General features: G+C 37.3%; 1 protein-coding gene and 2 long non-coding RNA genes across 3 annotated transcripts in view; all 3 read right to left on the bottom strand.

Annotated features, from left to right (window-relative positions):
• The window catches only part of LOC138748013 (mucin-2-like), a 57,518-nt gene extending 48,618 nt beyond the window's left edge, over window positions 1-8,900 (bottom strand). The window contains exons 1-10 of the mRNA XM_069907713.1: window positions 8,897-8,900; window positions 8,449-8,502; window positions 7,171-7,227; window positions 6,723-6,770; window positions 5,384-5,431; window positions 4,581-4,649; window positions 3,305-3,361; window positions 2,860-2,904; window positions 1,521-1,568; window positions 733-786 (exon numbers count right to left, since the gene is read on the bottom strand). Coding sequence (XP_069763814.1) covers window positions 733-786; window positions 1,521-1,568; window positions 2,860-2,904; window positions 3,305-3,361; window positions 4,581-4,649; window positions 5,384-5,431; window positions 6,723-6,770; window positions 7,171-7,227; window positions 8,449-8,502; window positions 8,897-8,900 — 484 coding nt within the window. The remainder of the gene's footprint in view (window positions 1-732; window positions 787-1,520; window positions 1,569-2,859; window positions 2,905-3,304; window positions 3,362-4,580; window positions 4,650-5,383; window positions 5,432-6,722; window positions 6,771-7,170; window positions 7,228-8,448; window positions 8,503-8,896) is intronic.
• A 4,192-nt stretch (window positions 8,901-13,092) lies between these two features.
• LOC138748615 (uncharacterized) lies at window positions 13,093-14,939 on the bottom strand. Its single transcript, XR_011348189.1, has 3 exons — window positions 14,883-14,939; window positions 14,435-14,482; window positions 13,093-13,140 (listed from the first exon to the last, which is right to left on the bottom strand). It is a non-coding gene; the product is annotated as an uncharacterized lncRNA (long non-coding RNA).
• A 2,007-nt stretch (window positions 14,940-16,946) lies between these two features.
• Window positions 16,947-18,791, bottom strand: LOC138748664 (uncharacterized). The gene is made up of 3 exons (XR_011348211.1): window positions 18,735-18,791; window positions 18,287-18,334; window positions 16,947-16,994 (listed from the first exon to the last, which is right to left on the bottom strand). It is a non-coding gene; the product is annotated as an uncharacterized lncRNA (long non-coding RNA).
• Window positions 18,792-19,052: the final 261 nt, after the last annotated feature.

Genomic DNA, 19,052 nt, shown 5'->3' with positions numbered 1-19,052 from the left:
GGGGTTACCCGTGGACAGAGGGAGTGACTAATTTTAATATCTTTCAATGAAAAAAAAGCTTCACTGTCCATCAAATCGGGACTAATATGAAGGCCAATAATGTTCTATGAAATTGTATATAAAGCTCGAGTAGAAGACAAGTAGAGGTTCACAATGACAATATGAGGGTGAAAGTAAACAAATAAATACCAAAGTTCTGGCAGATAATAAAAGGGGCCAACACTTTGCTATTGTGGAGGAAAAGAGTGTTGATGTGACAGTTGGAGAAGTTTCTGGAAATTAATAATCAAACTCAAATGACAAAGTGAAGTGATTCTTAAACTACTCAGAGTTCAAACATAAGATTTGTTTATGGTCATGTCATGGTACAAAACATGTCATATGAAATGAAACTGCCATCTGCCAGGCAGACATTGATTTCCCATTGGTGTTGCATGTCATCCCTGAAAGTAATAGAGAAAGAGAATGAAAAGGGAGTCCCTTCTGCATCTGTATTATTTGCACAGAATCCTAAGGTTAATGAAAGAGATACCCTTGCTCTGTCCAGCATCAAATCGACAAACAAGAATGAATGCACAAGACTCGGGACTGGCATATCTTTCACCCGAGCTGAAATTGCAAATATTCAAGAAAGCCAATAAAGTTCTATGACTAATTGCAAGCTTGTAGTGCCTAACACCATCATTGTGTAAAACGATCTCTTCATCAATATTGAGAGAAGGAATCACTCACTGGCTGTTGAACTGCTGGTTGACTCAGTTGAAGTTGCCTCAGTAGTTGTTTTTGCTGAAAATAAAAAAAATGTTCATAATCACAACATTAATCTTGAAGAAGGACAGAACTGAGAAGATGTAAATGAGTCAGGACATATTGCACAGATGAAAAGACACAGTGCAAAACCATTTCAGCAGGTGATTCCTAATTTCCAATCATATTTGATGCGGCAATAATATGTTTTGAATGTTTTATATGTCCCACGAGTAAATCTTGAATCTAATGAGCATCCACAGTGACCAAGAGTGAAAGCCTCATACAACTCAATGTTGAAACTTTTCTGCTAGAAACAGAGTAATTGTTAAGAATGTGATAAGAATGGAGACATGAAAATATAATCCCTTTCACCACAGAACATCCACAAATGAAGATTCAAAAGCGACAAAATTGTGGAGTCTCACAGTACTCATTCTTCGCCTTCAATCCTTCACCACTCCTCTGAGTCAGAATGAGGCATCTAGATCCTGATCAATAACCAAAAGATTGGCACTGTCTTGAAAGTTTGAAATTGAACTGCATGAGTTCATTACCAAGAGATGACTTGTTATTAATGGGTGATTTAAGCAGACATATTTCAAAGAAGAAAATTCCAATCAATGTATCGATGAAGAAATGATGAAAGATCCAATAATTATGCCATTAACCAATGGCATCTACTTAAACTGATGGTGAAACAACAAAAAATCTTAGAAAGATGGAATTAAACAAATACATCAAGTTACATATTGAAACAGGTGGACACTCACCCATGTAATAGGGAGTGGTGCTTGTTGACACGGTGGTAGTTACTTCTTCTGAAAAATAATTATGGTATTCATAATATCAGAACCAAACATGAACCTTAACTATTCAAGCAGTGCTGATCCATAAGCAGAAGTAAGATTTGTGGACAATATTGAAATATATTGCAAATACAAATGTGCCTGAGATAAAAGATCGCAATACACGAAGAGGAAAGCAATGGAGCAAAAGGCAGGATTTGCACATGAGGAAAGGCTGTGGATGTTGTCCGCTTGGAAATTGGTCAGGCAAACGACAAGTTCCCGCCTGGGTGGTTAGTCAGGAAGGTTCAGATGCTCAGATACCAGTGAAGTCGTGCCCTGTATTTGACAATGGCTAGAAGGGAGTAGCAACAGAGAAGAGGTGGTTGATTGCTTCTGAGATGGGTGTGCCTTAGTTGTGTGCCTCAATGCTGGGGTCATTATTGATTGTCATCCAGATCAATGTTTGGGATGATAATGTGGTAAATTGGATCAGAAACTTTGCATTCATCATTAAGACTGCAGGCAGGGTGGACAGCAAAGGAGACTTTCAAAGCTTGTAGAGGGATCCGAAGCAGCTTGAAAAATGGACTGAAAAATGGCAAATAGAATTTAATGCAGACAAATGTGACGTTTGCCATTTGGAAGGACAACCTAAGAAAGAAACTGGTAGGCCCATGTGGAGAGCAGTAGAACAGAGGGACCAGGGAATACTTAAAAACAATTCCCTGAAAGTGGCGTCAAAGGATAGGATTGTAAAGAGCGTATGTGGTGCATCACCTTTCAGGAGCTGGGGTGTTATGGTAAATTTGTATAAGATATTGGAGAGGACAAATTTGGAGTATGCAGTCTTGTTTCGGTCACTTAACAGCAGGAAAGATATTAATAATGAAAGAGGAGTGCGGTGAAGTCTTACTAGGATGGTGCCTAGAATTCAGGTAATATTGTAGCAAAACGGTTAAGCAGAATAGGACTTTATTCCGTGGAGTATAGAAAAATGGAAGGAGATTTGAGAGAGAATTTTACAATTAATAAGGGTAAATTTAGAAAGGCTTTTTCAACTGAGGGTAGATTGGATACAAATCAGTGGACATGGGTTAAGAGTGATAGGGGAAAATTCGAGGTAGTGAAGAACTTCCTCTCACTTGTATCAGAGTGTTCCCAGGAATGAGCAGACCAAATTGTGAAGATTGATTTCATAAAATGAAACATTGAACTGAAGCAAAGAGGATGAAGACCAAATACAGAATATAGGTTTCTTATACAAGTTTGTGATATGAGAAAGGAAACTTGTTAGAAGTCATTGAGAAAAGGTAACACTAACCAGGTGTGGTACTGGTGATCGCCTTTGTTGTTGGTTTTGTTTTTTCTGTGAATGAATGAAGACATCAACATGACATTTCACATAGATAACACAAATCAAGAAGAAGAAAATAAATCAGAAGTATGATGGACTATAAAAAATATTTTGCATATTACTATCAGAAAAATCACTCTAAACAGAAATATCATTTACTGGGTAATTCAATGCATCACAGGTCATCTCTGCATGAAATCTGGATCATTTGATGAACATGGAATACAACTAAACTAGAATCCAGTTTGCAATGACTAATGATTGAAAATTCAAAAACAATATTGACAGAAGATTGCACAAAGGCCATTCTGACCTTTACTCTGTGCTGGTAACTTTCTCTTTTAATTTAAGCCCATGCAAACATAGTTGGGTAAAAATATCTACCAATTAATTTTGAGAAAGCTTCACTCACCAGATGTGTAACTGGTGGTAGACTCAGTTGTGGTTTTCTCTGGAGATGTTGTTTGCTCTGCAAATTAAAATGTTGGCATCCATTATATTTAAGGATGAATTAGCATTGAAACAGGGCTAAAATATTCGAGAACCAGGAGATATCTTTCTATCATCCAAATGCAAGTGTGCACTAGTCATGGGATGTTTCTAACAGCCACTTTGATGACTTGTCTTCAAATGCACCAATAAAGAACTTAATTATCAGATCATCTCTGCATTCAACATGTCATCTTTCTACATTTGTACAATTCAAAGTAAACGTTGACATTTAACACTGCAAGTTATTGCAAATTGCCCCTGAGGACATACTGAAAACATGGGGATTAGAAAAGGCAGAAGTGGCACACTTCACAATATTGATTTTAGGAACGATGATTGTGAAGCATCAAAACTGCTCTGTTCTCTTATTTTTACAATCGTAGGACTTATGACCAAAGCCTCGTTCAGCAAGTTACTGCAAATAACATCATAAGTTATAAGTGCGTGATCAGATTATTTTGGGAAAGGTTACCCGTGGACAGCGGGAGTGACTAATTTTAATAACTTTCAATGAAAAAAAGCTTCACTGTCCATCAAATCGGGACTGAACATGAAGGCCAACAATGTTCTATGGAATTGAATATATAGCTAGAGTAGAATACAAGTAGAAGTTCACAATGTCAATCTGAGGGTGAGAGTAAACAAAAAAATACCAAATTTCTGGCAGATAATGTAAAGAGGCAACACTTTGCTATTGTGGAGGAAAAGAGCGTTGATGTGACAGTTGGAGAAGTTTCTGGAAATTAATAATCAAACTCAAATGACAAAGTGAAGTGATTCTTAAACTACTCAGAGGTCAAACATAAGATTTGCTTATGGTCATGTCATGGTACAAAACATGTCATATGAAATGAAACTGCCATCTGCCAGGCAGACATTGATTTCCCATTGGTGTTGCATGTCATCCCTGAAAGTAATAGAGAAAGAGAATGAAAAGGGAGTCCCTTCTGCATCTGTATTATTTGCACAGAATCCTAAGGTTAATGAAAGAGATACCCTTGCTCTGTCCAGCATCAAATCGACAAACAAGAATGAATGCACAAGACTCGGGACTGGCATATCTTTCACCTGAGCTGAAATTGCAAATATTCAAGAAAGCCAATAAAGTTCTAAGACTAATTGCAAGCTTGCAGTGCCTAACACCATCATTGTGTAAAACGATCTCTTCATCAATATTGAGAGAAGGAATCACTCACTGGTTGTTGAACTGCTGGTTGATGAACTGCTGGTTGACTCAGTTGAAGTTGCCTCAGTAGTTGTTTTTGCTGAAAATAAAAAAAATGTTCATAATCACAACATTAATCTTGAAGAAGGACAGAACTGAGAAGATGTAAATGAGTCAGGACATATTGCACAGATGAAAAGACACAGTGCAAAACCATTTCAGCAAGTGATTCCTAATTTCCAATCATATTTGATGCGGCAATAATATTTTTTGAATGTTTTATATGTCCCACGAGTAAATCTTGAATCTAATGAGCATCCACAGTGACCAAGAGTGAAAGCCTCATACAACTCACTGTTGAAACGTTTCTGGTAAAAACAGAGTAATTGTTAAGAATGTGATAAGAATGGAGACATGAAAATATAATTCCTTTCACCACAGAACATCCACAAATGAAGATTCAAAAGCGACAAAATTGTGGAGTCTCACAGTACTCATTCTTCGCCTTCAATCCTTCACCACTCCTCTGAGTCAGAATGAGGCATCTAGATCCTGATCAATAACCAAAAGATTGGCACTGTCTTGAAAGTTTGAAATTGAACTGCATGAGTTCATTACCAAGAGATGACGTGTTATTAATGGGTGATTTAAGCAGACATATTTCAAAGAAGAAAATTCCAATCAATGTATCGATGAAGAAATGATGAAAGATCCAATAATTATGCCATTAACCAATGGCATCTACTTAAACTGATGGTGAAACAACAAAAAATCTTAGAAAGATGGAATTAAACAAATACATCAAGTTACATATTGAAACAGGTGGACACTCACCCATGTAATAGGGAGTGGTGCTTGTTGACACGGTGGTAGTTACTTCTTCTGAAAAATAATTATGGTATTCATAATATCAGAACCAAACATGAACCTTAACTATTCAAGCAGTGCTGATCCATAAGCAGAAGTAAGATTTGTGGACAATATTGAAATATATTGCAAATACAAATGTGCTCGAGATAAAAGATTTCAATTAATGAAGAGGAATGCAATGGAGCTAAAGGCAGGAATTGCACATGAGGAAAGGCTGAGGGTGTTGTCCGCTTGGACTTGAGTCAGGCAAATGACAAGTTCCCGCCTGGGAGGTTAGTCAGGAAGGTTCAGATGCTCAGTTTTCATGGTGAAGTATTGCCCTGGATTTGACAATGGCTAGATGGGAGAAGCCAGAGAGTGGTGGTTGATTGCTTCTGAGATGGGTGTGCCTTAGTTGTGTGCCTCAATGCTGGGGTCATTATAGATTGTCATCTAGATCAATGTTTGGGATGATAACGTGGTAAATTGGATCAGAAACTTTGCATTCATCACTAAGACTGCAGGCAGGGTGGACAGCAAAGGAGACTTTCAAAGCTTGTTGAGGGATCCGAAGCAGCTTGAAAAATGGACTGAAAAATGGCAAATAGAATTTAATGCAGACAAATGTGAGGTTTGCTTTTGAAAAGACAACCCAAAAAGGAACTGGTAGGCTCCTGTGGCGAGCAGTAGAACAGAGGGACCAGGGAATACTTAAAAACAATTCCCAGAAAGTGGCGTCAAAGCTGGATAGGATTGTTAAGAGAATATTTGGTGCATCAGCTTTCAAGAGCTGGGGTGTTATGATAAAGTTGGATAAGATATTGGAGAGGACAAATTTGGAGTATGCTGTCTAGTTTCGGTCACTTAACAGCAGGAAAGATATTAATAATGAAAGAAGGAGTGTGGAGAAGACATACTAGGAAGCTGCCTGGACTTCGGGTAATATTGCAGCAAAAGGTTAAGCAGAATAGGACTTTATTCCGTGGAGGATAGAAAAATGGAAGGAGATTTGAGAGAGAAGTTTACAATTAATAAGGGTAAATTTAGAAAGGCTTTTTCAACTGAGGGTAGATTGGATACAAATCAGTGGACATGGGTTAAGAGTGATAGGGGAAAATTTGAGGTAGTCAAGAACTTCCTCTCACTTGTATCAGAGTGTTCCCAGGAATGAGCAGACCAAAATGTGAAGATTGATTTCATAAAATGAAACATTGAACTGAAGCAAAGAGGATGAAGACCAAATACAGAATATAGGTTTCTTATACAAGTTTGTGATATGAGAAAGGAATCTTGTTTGAAGTAATTGAGAAAGGGTAACACTAACCTGGTGTGGTGCTGGTGATCGCCTCTGTTGTTGGTTTTGTTGTTTTTCCTGTGAATGAATGAAGACATCAACATGACATTTCACATAGATAACACAAATCAAGAAGAAGAAAATAAATCGGAAGTACTATGGACTATAAAAAATATTTTGCATATTACTATCAGAAAAATCACTCTAAACAGAAATATCATTTACTGGGTAATTCAATGCATCACAGGTCATCTCTGCATGAAATCTGGATCATTTGATGAACATGGAATACAACTAAACTAGAATCCAGTTTGCAATGACTAATGATTGAAAATTCAAAAACAATATTGACAGAAGATTGCACAAAGGCCATTCTGACCTTTCCTCTGTGCTGGTAACTTTCTCTTTTAATTTAAGCCCATGCAAGCATAGTTGGGTAAAAATATCTGCCAATTAATATTGAGAAAGCTTCACTCACCAGATGTGTAACTGGTGGTAGACTCAGTTGTGGTTTTCTCTGGAGATGTTGTTTGCTCTGCAAATTAAAATGTTGGCATCCATTATATTTAAGGATGAATTAGCATGGAAACAGGGCTAAAATATTCGAGAACCAGGAGAGATCTTTCTATCATCCAAATGCAAGTGTGCACTAGTCATGGGATGTTTCTAACAGCCACTTTGATGACTTGTCTTCAAATGCACCAATAAAGAACTTAATTATCAGATCATCTCTGCATTCAACATGTCATCTTTCTACATTTGTACAATTCAAAGTAAACGTTGACATTTAACACTGCAAGTTATTGCTAATTGCCCCTGAGGACATACTGAAAACATGGGGATTCAGAAAAGGCAGAAGTGGCACACTTCACAATGTTGATTTTAGGGACGATGATTGTGAAGCATCAAAACTGCTCTGTTCTCTTATTTTTACAATCGTAGGACTTATGACCAAAGCCTCGTTCAGCAAGTTACTGCAAATAACAACGTAAGTTATAAGTGCGTGATCAGTTTATTTTGGGAGGGGTTACCCGTGGACAGAGGGAGTGACTAATTTTAATATCTTTCAATGAAAAAAAAGCTTCACTGTCCATCAAATCGGGACTAATATGAAGGCCAATAATGTTCTATGAAATTGTATATAAAGCTCGAGTAGAAGACAAGTAGAGGTTCACAATGACAATATGAGGGTGAAAGTAAACAAATAAATACCAAAGTTCTGGCAGATAATAAAAGGGGCCAACACTTTGCTATAGTGGAGGAAAAGTGTGTTGACGTGACAGTTGGAGAAGTTTCTGGAAATTAATAATCAAACTCAAATGACAAAGTCATGTGATTCTAAAAACCACTCAGAGTTCAAACATAAGATTTGTTTATGGTCATGTCATGGTACAGAACATGTCATATGAAATGAAACTGCCATCTGCCAGGCAGACTTTGATTTGCCATTCATGTTGCATGTCACCCCTGAAAGTAATAGAGAAAGAGAAGCAAAAGGAAGTCCCTTCTGCATCTGTATTATTTCCACAGAAACCTAAGGTTAATGAAAGAGATACCCTTGCTCTGTCCAGCATCAAATCGACAAACAAGAATGAATGCACAAGACTCGGGACTGGCATATCTTTCACCTGAGCTGAAATTGCAAATATTCAAGAAAGCCAATAAAGTTCTATGACTAATTGCAAGCTTGCAGTGCCTAACACCATCATTGTGTAAAACGATCTCTTCATCAATATTGAGAGAAGGAATCACTCACTGGTTGTTGAACTGCTGGTTGACTCAGTTGAAGTTGCCTCAGTAGTTGTTTTTGCTGAAAATAAAAAAAATGTTCATAATCACAACATTAATCTTGAAGAAGGACAGAACTGAGAAGATGTAAATGAGTCAGGACATATTGCACAGATGAAAAGACACAGTGCAAAACCATTTCAGCAGGTGATTCCTAATTTCCAATCATATTTGATGCGGCAATAATATTTTTTGAATGTTTTATATGTCCCACGAGTAAATCTTGAATCTAATGAGCATCCACAGTGACCAAGAGTGAAAGCCTCATACAACTCACTGTTGAAACTTTTCTGCTAGAAACAGAGTAATTGTTAAGAATGTGATAAGAATGGAGACATGAAAATATAATCCCTTTCACCACAGAACATCCACAAATGAAGATTCAAAAGCGACAAAATTGTGGAGTCTCACAGTACCCATTCTTCGCCTTCAATCCTTCACCACTCCTCTGAGTCAGAATGAGGCATCTAGATCCTGATCAATAACCAAAAGATTGGCACTGTCTTGAAAGTTTGAAAATGAACTGCATGAGTTCATTACCAAGAGATGACTTGTTATTAATGGGTGATTTAAGCAGACATATTTCAAAGAAGAAAATTCCAATCAATGTATCGATGAAGAAATGATGAAAGATCCAATAATTATGCCATTAACCAATGGCATCTACTTAAACTGATGGTGAAACAACAAAAAATCTTACAAAGATGGAATTAAACAAATACATCAAGTTACATATTGAAACAGGTGGACACTCACCCATGTAATAGGGAGTGGTGCTTGTTGACACGGTGGTAGTTACTTCTTCTGAAAAATAATTATGGTATTCATAATATCAGAACCAAACATGAACCTTAAATATTCAAGCAGTGCTGATCCATAAGCAGAAGTAAGATTTGTGGACAATATTGAAATATATTGCAAATACAAATGTGCTCGAGATAAAAGATTTCAATAAATGAAGAGGAATGCAATGGAGCTAAAGGCAGGAATTGCACATGAGGAAAGGCTGAGGGTGTTGTCCGCTTGGACTTGAGTCAGGCAAATGACAAGTTCCCGCCTGGGAGGTTAGTCAGGAAGGTTCAGATGCTCAGTTTTCATGGTGAAGTATTGCCCTGGATTTGACAATGGCTAGATGGGAGAAGCCAGAGAGTAGTGTGGTTGATTGCTTCTGAGATGGGTTTGCCTTAGTTGTGCGCCTCAATGCTGGGGTCATTATTGATTGTCATCTAGATCAATGTTTGGGATGATAATGTGGTAAATTGGATCAGAAACTTTGCATTCATCACTAAGACTGAAGGCAGGGTGGACAGCAAAGGAGACTTTCAAAGCTTGTTGAGGGATCCGAAGCAGCTTGAAAAATAGTCTGAAAAATAGCAAATAGAATTGAATGCAGACAAATGTGAGGTTTGCTTTTGGAAAGACAACCCAAGAAAGGAACTGGTAGGCTCCTGTGGCGAGCAGTAGAACAGAGGGACCAGGGAATACTTAAAAACAATTCCCTGAAAGTGGTGTCAAAGCTGGATAGAATTGTAAAGAGCATATTTGGTGCATCAGCTTTCAGGAGCTGGGGTGTTATGATAAATTTGGATAAGATATTGGAGAGGACAAATTTGGAGTATGCTGTCTAGTTTCGGTCACTTAACAGCAGGAAAGATATTAATAATGAAAGAAGGAGTGTGGAGAAGACATACTAGGAAGCTGCCTGGACTTCAGGTAATATTGCAGCAAAAGGTTAAGCAGAATAGGACTTTATTGCGTGGAGGATAGAAAAATGGAAGGAGATTTGAGAGAGAATTTTACAATTAATAAGGGTAAATTTAGAAAGGCTTTTTCAACTGAGGGTAGATTGGATACAAATCAGTGGACATGGGTTAAGAGTGATAGGGGAAAATTTGAGGTAGTCAAGAACTTCCTCTCACTTGTATCAGAGTGTTCCCAGGAATGAGCAGACCAAAATGTGAAGATTGATTTCATAAAATGAAACATTGAACTGAAGCAAAGAGGATGAAGACCAAATACAGAATATAGGTTTCTTATACAAGTTTGTGATATGAGAAAGGAATCTTGTTTGAAGTAATTGAGAAAGGGTAACACTAACCTGGTGTGGTGCTGGTGATCGCCTCTGTTGTTGGTTTTGTTGTTTTTCCTGTGAATGAATGAAGACATCAACATGACATTTCACATAGATAACACAAATCAAGAAGAAGAAAATAAATCGGAAGTACTATGGACTATAAAAAATATTTTGCATATTACTATCAGAAAAATCACTCTAAACAGAAATATCATTTACTGGGTAATTCAATGCATCACAGGTCATCTCTGCATGAAATCTGGATCATTTGATGAACATGGAATACAACTAAACTAGAATCCAGTTTGCAATGACTAATGATTGAAAATTCAAAAACAATATTGACAGAAGATTGCACAAAGGCCATTCTGACCTTTCCTCTGTGCTGGTAACTTTCTCTTTTAATTTAAGCCCATGCAAGCATAGTTGGGTAAAAATATCTGCCAATTAATATTGAGAAAGCTTCACTCACCAGATGTGTAACTGGTGGTAGACTCAGTTGTGGTTTTCTCTGGAGATGTTGTTTGCTCTGCAAATTAAAATGTTGGCATCCATTATATTTAAGGATGAATTAGCATGGAAACAGGGCTAAAATATTCGAGAACCAGGAGAGATCTTTCTATCATCCAAATGCAAGTGTGCACTAGTCATGGGATGTTTCTAACAGCCACTTTGATGACTTGTCTTCAAATGCACCAATAAAGAACTTAATTATCAGATCATCTCTGCATTCAACATGTCATCTTTCTACATTTGTACAATTCAAAGTAAACGTTGACATTTAACACTGCAAGTTATTGCTAATTGCCCCTGAGGACATACTGAAAACATGGGGATTCAGAAAAGGCAGAAGTGGCACACTTCACAATGTTGATTTTAGGGACGATGATTGTGAAGCATCAAAACTGCTCTGTTCTCTTATTTTTACAATCGTAGGACTTATGACCAAAGCCTCGTTCAGCAAGTTACTGCAAATAACAACGTAAGTTATAAGTGCGTGATCAGTTTATTTTGGGAGGGGTTACCCGTGGACAGAGGGAGTGACTAATTTTAATATCTTTCAATGAAAAAAAAGCTTCACTGTCCATCAAATCGGGACTAATATGAAGGCCAATAATGTTCTATGAAATTGTATATAAAGCTCGAGTAGAAGACAAGTAGAGGTTCACAATGACAATATGAGGGTGAAAGTAAACAAATAAATACCAAAGTTCTGGCAGATAATAAAAGGGGCCAACACTTTGCTATAGTGGAGGAAAAGTGTGTTGACGTGACAGTTGGAGAAGTTTCTGGAAATTAATAATCAAACTCAAATGACAAAGTCATGTGATTCTAAAAACCACTCAGAGTTCAAACATAAGATTTGTTTATGGTCATGTCATGGTACAGAACATGTCATATGAAATGAAACTGCCATCTGCCAGGCAGACTTTGATTTGCCATTCATGTTGCATGTCACCCCTGAAAGTAATAGAGAAAGAGAAGCAAAAGGAAGTCCCTTCTGCATCTGTATTATTTCCACAGAAACCTAAGGTTAATGAAAGAGATACCCTTGCTCTGTCCAGCATCAAATCGACAAACAAGAATGAATGCACAAGACTCGGGACTGGCATATCTTTCACCTGAGCTGAAATTGCAAATATTCAAGAAAGCCAATAAAGTTCTATGACTAATTGCAAGCTTGCAGTGCCTAACACCATCATTGTGTAAAACGATCTCTTCATCAATATTGAGAGAAGGAATCACTCACTGGTTGTTGAACTGCTGGTTGACTCAGTTGAAGTTGCCTCAGTAGTTGTTTTTGCTGAAAATAAAAAAAATGTTCATAATCACAACATTAATCTTGAAGAAGGACAGAACTGAGAAGATGTAAATGAGTCAGGACATATTGCACAGATGAAAAGACACAGTGCAAAACCATTTCAGCAGGTGATTCCTAATTTCCAATCATATTTGATGCGGCAATAATATTTTTTGAATGTTTTATATGTCCCACGAGTAAATCTTGAATCTAATGAGCATCCACAGTGACCAAGAGTGAAAGCCTCATACAACTCACTGTTGAAACTTTTCTGCTAGAAACAGAGTAATTGTTAAGAATGTGATAAGAATGGAGACATGAAAATATAATCCCTTTCACCACAGAACATCCACAAATGAAGATTCAAAAGCGACAAAATTGTGGAGTCTCACAGTACTCATTCTTCGCCTTCAATCCTTCACCACTCCTCTGAGTCAGAATGAGGCATCTAGATCCTGATCAATAACCAAAAGATTGGCACTCTCTTGAAAGTTTGAAAATGAACTGCATGAGTTCATTACCAAGAGATGACTTGTTATTAATGGGTGATTTAAGCAGACATATTTCAAAGAAGAAAATTCCAATCAATGTATCGATGAAGAAATGATGAAAGATCCAATAATTATGCCATTAACCAATGGCATCTACTTAAACTGATGGTGAAACAACAAAAAATCTTACAAAGATGGAATTAAACAAATACATCAAGTTACATATTGAAACAGGTGGACACTCACCCATGTAATAGGGAGTGGTGCTTGTTGACACGGTGGTAGTTACTTCTTCTGAAAAATAATTATGGTATTCATAATATCAGAACCAAACATGAACCTTAAATATTCAAGCAGTGCTGATCCATAAGCAGAAGTAAGATTTGTGGACAATATTGAAATATATTGCAAATACAAATGTGCTCGAGATAAAAGATTTCAATAAATGAAGAGGAATGCAATGGAGCTAAAGGCAGGAATTGCACATGAGGAAAGGCTGAGGGTGTTGTCCGCTTGGACTTGAGTCAGGCAAATGACAAGTTCCCGCCTGGGAGGTTAGTCAGGAAGGTTCAGATGCTCAGTTTTCATGGTGAAGTATTGCCCTGGATTTGACAATGGCTAGATGGGAGAAGCCAGAGAGTAGTGTGGTTGATTGCTTCTGAGATGGGTTTGCCTTAGTTGTGCGCCTCAATGCTGGGGTCATTATTGATTGTCATCTAGATCAATGTTTGGGATGATAATGTGGTAAATTGGATCAGAAACTTTGCATTCATCACTAAGACTGAAGGCAGGGTGGACAGCAAAGGAGACTTTCAAAGCTTGTTGAGGGATCCAAAGCAGCTTGAAAAATAGTCTGAAAAATAGCAAATAGAATTTAATGCAGACAAATGTGAGGTTTGCTTTTGGAAAGACAACCCAAGAAAGGAACTGGTAGGCTCCTGTGGCGAGCAGTAGAACAGAGGGACCAGGGAATACTTAAAAACAATTCCCTGAAAGTGGCGTCAAAGCTGGATAGAATTGTAAAGAGCATATTTGGTGCATCAGCTTTCAGGAGCTGGGGTTTTATGATAAAGTTGGATAAGATATTGGAGAGGACAAATTTGGAGTATGCTGTCTAGTTTCGGTCACTTAACAGCAGGAAAGATATTAATAATGAAAGAAGGAGTGTGGAGAAGACATACTAGGAAGCTGCCTGGACTTCAGGTAATATTGCAGCAAAAGGTTAAGCAGAATAGGACTTTATTCCGTGGAGGATAGAAAAATGGAAGGAGATTTGAGAGAGAATTTTACAATTAATAAGGGTAAATTTAGAAAGGCTTTTTCAACTGAGGGTAGATTGGATACAAATCAGTGGACATGGGTTAAGAGTGATAGGGAAAAATTTGAGGTAGTCAAGAACTTCCTCTCACTTGTATCAGAGTGTTCCCAGGAATGAGCAGACCAAAATGTGAAGATTGATTTCATAAAATGAAACATTGAACTGAAGCAAAGAGGATGAAGACCAAATACAGAATATAGGTTTCTTATACAAGTTTGTGATATGAGAAAGGAATCTTGTTTGAAGTAATTGAGAAAGGGTAACACTAACCTGGTGTGGTGCTGGTGATCGCCTCTGTTGTTGGTTTTGTTGTTTTTTCTGTGAATGAATGAAGACATCAACATGACATTTCACATAGATAACACAAATCAAGAAGAAGAAATTAAATCGGAAGTACTATGGACTATAAAAAATATTTTGCATATTACTATCAGAAAAATCACTCTAAACAGAAATATCATTTACTGGGTAATTCAATGCATCACAGGTCATCTCTGCATGAAATCTGGATCATTTGATGAACATGGAATACAACTAAACTAGAATCCAGTTTGCAATGACTAATGATTGAAAATTCAAAAACAATATTGACAGAAGATTGCACAAAGGCCATTCTGACCTTTCCTCTGTGCTGGTAACTTTCTCTTTTAATTTAAGCCCATGCAAACATAGTTGGGTAAAAATATCTACCAATTAATATTGAGAAAGCTTCACTCACCAGATGTGTAACTGGTGGTAGACTCAGTTGTGGTTTTCTCTGGAGATGTTGTTTGCTCTGCAAATTAAAATGTTGGCATCCATTATATTTAAGGATGAATTAGCATTGAAACAGGGCTAAAATATTCGAGAACCAGGAGAGATCTTTCTATCATCCAAATGCAAGTGTGCACTAGTCATGGGATGTTTCTAACAGCCACTTTGATGTCTTGTCCTCAAATGCACCAATAAAGAACTTAATTATCAGATCATCTCTGCATTCAACATGTCATCTTTCTACATTTGTACAATTCAAAGTAAACGTTGACATTTAACACTGCAAGTTATTGCGAATTGTCCCTGAGGACATACTGAAAATATGGGGATTCAGAAAAGGCAGAAGTGGCACACTTCACAATGTTGATTTTAGGGACGATGATTGTGAAGAATCAAAACTGCTCTGTTCTCTTATTTTTACAATCGTAGGACTTATGACCAAAGCCTCGTTCAGCAAGTTACTGCAAATAACATCATAAGTTATAAGTGCGTGATCAGATTATTTTGGGAAAGGTTACCCGTGGACAGAGGGAGTGACTAATTTTAATAACTTTCAATGAAAAAAAGCTTCACTGTCCATCAAATCGGGACTGAACATGAAGGCCAATAATGTTCTATGAAATTGAATATAAAGCTAGAGTAGAAGACAAGTAGAAGTTCACAATGACAATCTGAGGGTGAAAGTAAACAAAAAAATTCCAAATTCTGGCAGATGATGAAAGGAGGCAACACTTTGCTATTGTGGAGGAAAAGAGTGTTGATGTGACAGTTGGAGAAGTTTCTGGAAATTAATAATCAAACTCAAATGACAAAGTGAAGTGATTCTTAAACTACTCTGAGTTCAAACATAAGATTTGCTTATGGTCATGTCATGGTACAAAACATGTCATATGAAATGAAACTGCCATCTGCCAGGCAGACATTGATTTCCCATTGGTGTTGCATGTCATCCCTGAAAGTAATAGAGAAAGAGAATGAAAAGGGAGTCCCTTCTGCATCTGTATTATTTGCACAGAATCCTAAGGTTAATGAAAGAGATACCCTTGCTCTGTCCAGCATCAAATCGACAAACAAGAATGAATGCACAAGACTCGGGACTGGCATATCTTTCACCCGAGCTGAAATTGCAAATATTCAAGAAAGCCAATAAAGTTCTATGACTAATTGCAAGCTTGCAGTGCCTAACACCATCATTGTGTAAAACGATCTCTTCATCAATATTGAGAGAAGGAATCACTCACTGGCTGTTGAACTGCTGGTTGACTCAGTTGAAGTTGCCTCAGTAGTTGTTTTTGCTGAAAATAAAAAAAATGTTCATAATCACAACATTAATCTTGAAGAAGGACAGAACTGAGAAGATGTAAATGAGTCAGGACATATTGCACAGATGAAAAGACACAGTGCAAAACCATTTCAGCAGGTGATTCCTAATTTCCAATCATATTTGATGCGGCAATAATATGTTTTGAATGTTTTATATGTCCCACGAGTAAATCTTGAATCTAATGAGCATCCACAGTGACCAAGAGTGAAAGCCTCATACAACTCAATGTTGAAACTTTTCTGCTAGAAACAGAGTAATTGTTAAGAATGTGATAAGAATGGAGACATGAAAATATAATCCCTTTCACCACAGAACATCCACAAATGAAGATTCAAAAGCGACAAAATTGTGGAGTCTCACAGTACTCATTCTTCGCCTTCAATCCTTCACCACTCCTCTGAGTCAGAATGAGGCATCTAGATCCTGATCAATAACCAAAAGATTGGCACTGTCTTGAAAGTTTGAAATTGAACTGCATGAGTTCATTACCAAGAGATGACTTGTTATTAATGGGTGATTTAAGCAGACATATTTCAAAGAAGAAAATTCCAATCAATGTATCGATGAAGAAATGATGAAAGATCCAATAATTATGCCATTAACCAATGGCATCTACTTAAACTGATGGTGAAACAACAAAAAATCTTAGAAAGATGGAATTAAACAAATACATCAAGTTACATATTGAAACAGGTGGACACTCACCCATGTAATAGGGAGTGGTGCTTGTTGACACGGTGGTAGTTACTTCTTCTGAAAAATAATTATGGTATTCATAATATCAGAACCAAACATGAACCTTAACTATTCAAGCAGTGCTGATCCATAAGCAGAAGTAAGATTTGTGGACAATATTGAAATATATTGCAAATACAAATGTGCTCGAGATAAAAGATTTCAATTAATGAAGAGGAATGCAATGGAGCTAAAGGCAGGAATTGCACATGAGGAAAGGCTGAGGGTGTTGTCCGCTTGGACTTGAGTCAGGCAAATGACAAGTTCCCGCCTGGGAGGTTAGTCAGGAAGGTTCAGATGCTCAGTTTTCATGGTGAAGTATTGCCCTGGATTTGACAATGGCTAGATGGGAGAAGCCAGAGAGTGGTGGTTGATTGCTTCTGAGATGGGTGTGCCTTAGTTGTGTGCCTCAATGCTGGGGTCATTATAGATTGTCATCTAGATCAATGTTTGGGATGATAACGTGGTAAATTGGATCAGAAACTTTGCATTCATCACTAAGACTGCAGGCAGGGTGGACAGCAAAGGAGACTTTCAAAGCTTGTTGAGGGATCCGAAGCAGCTTGAAAAATGGACTGAAAAATGGCAAATAGAATTTAATGCAGACAAATGCGAGGTTTGCTTTTGAAAAGACAACCCAAGAAAGGAACTGGTAGGCTCCTGTGGCGAGCAGTAGAACAGAGGGACCAGGGAATACTTAAAAACAATTCCCTGAAAGTGGTGTCAAAGCTGGATAGAATTGTAAAGAGCATATTTGGTGCATCAGCTTTCAGGAGCTGGGGTGTTATGATAAAGTTGGATAAGATATTGGAGAGGACAAATTTGGAGTATGCTGTCTAGTTTCGGTCACTTAACAGCAGGAAAGATATTAATAATGAAAGAAGGAGTGTGGAGAAGACATACTAGGAAGCTGCCTGGACTTCGGGTAATATTGCAGCAAAAGGTTAAGCAGAATAGGACTTTATTGCGTGGAGGATAGAAAAATGGAAGGAGATTTGAGAGAGAAGTTTACAATTAATAAGGGTAAATTTAGAAAGGCTTTTTCAACTGAGGGTAGATTGGATACAAATCAGTGGACATGGGTTAAGAGTGATAGGGGAAAATTTGAGGTAGTCAAGAACTTCCTCTCACTTGTATCAGAGTGTTCCCAGGAATGAGCAGACCAAAATGTGAAGATTGATTTCATAAAATGAAACATTGAACTGAAGCAAAGAGGATGAAGACCAAATACAGAATATAGGTTTCTTATACAAGTTTGTGATATGAGAAAGGAATCTTGTTTGAAGTAATTGAGAAAGGGTAACACTAACCTGGTGTGGTGCTGGTGATCGCCTCTGTTGTTGGTTTTGTTGTTTTTCCTGTGAATGAATGAAGACATCAACATGACATTTCACATAGATAACACAAATCAAGAAGAAGAAAATAAATCGGAAGTACTATGGACTATAAAAAATATTTTGCATATTACTATCAGAAAAATCACTCTAAACAGAAATATCATTTACTGGGTAATTCAATGCATCACAGGTCATCTCTGCATGAAATCTGGATCATTTGATGAACATGGAATACAACTAAACTAGAATCCAGTTTGCAATGACTAATGATTGAAAATTCAAAAACAATATTGACAGAAGATTGCACAAAGGCCATTCTGACCTTTCCTCTGTGCTGGTAACTTTCTCTTTTAATTTAAGCCCATGCAAGCATAGTTGGGTAAAAATATCTGCCAATTAATATTGAGAAAGCTTCACTCACCAGATGTGTAACTGGTGGTAGACTCAGTTGTGGTTTTCTCTGGAGATGTTGTTTGCTCTGCAAATTAAAATGTTGGCATCCATTATATTTAAGGATGAATTAGCATGGAAACAGGGCTAAAATATTCGAGAACCAGGAGAGATCTTTCTATCATCCAAATGCAAGTGTGCACTAGTCATGGGATGTTTCTAACAGCCACTTTGATGACTTGTCTTCAAATGCACCAATAAAGAACTTAATTATCAGATCATCTCTGCATTCAACATGTCATCTTTCTACATTTGTACAATTCAAAGTAAACGTTGACATTTAACACTG

Source organism: Narcine bancroftii, chromosome 13, assembly GCF_036971445.1.
Source record: "Narcine bancroftii isolate sNarBan1 chromosome 13, sNarBan1.hap1, whole genome shotgun sequence".
NCBI lineage: Eukaryota > Metazoa > Chordata > Chondrichthyes > Torpediniformes > Narcinidae > Narcine > Narcine bancroftii.
This window is presented reverse-complemented; position numbering and strand designations above follow the sequence as displayed.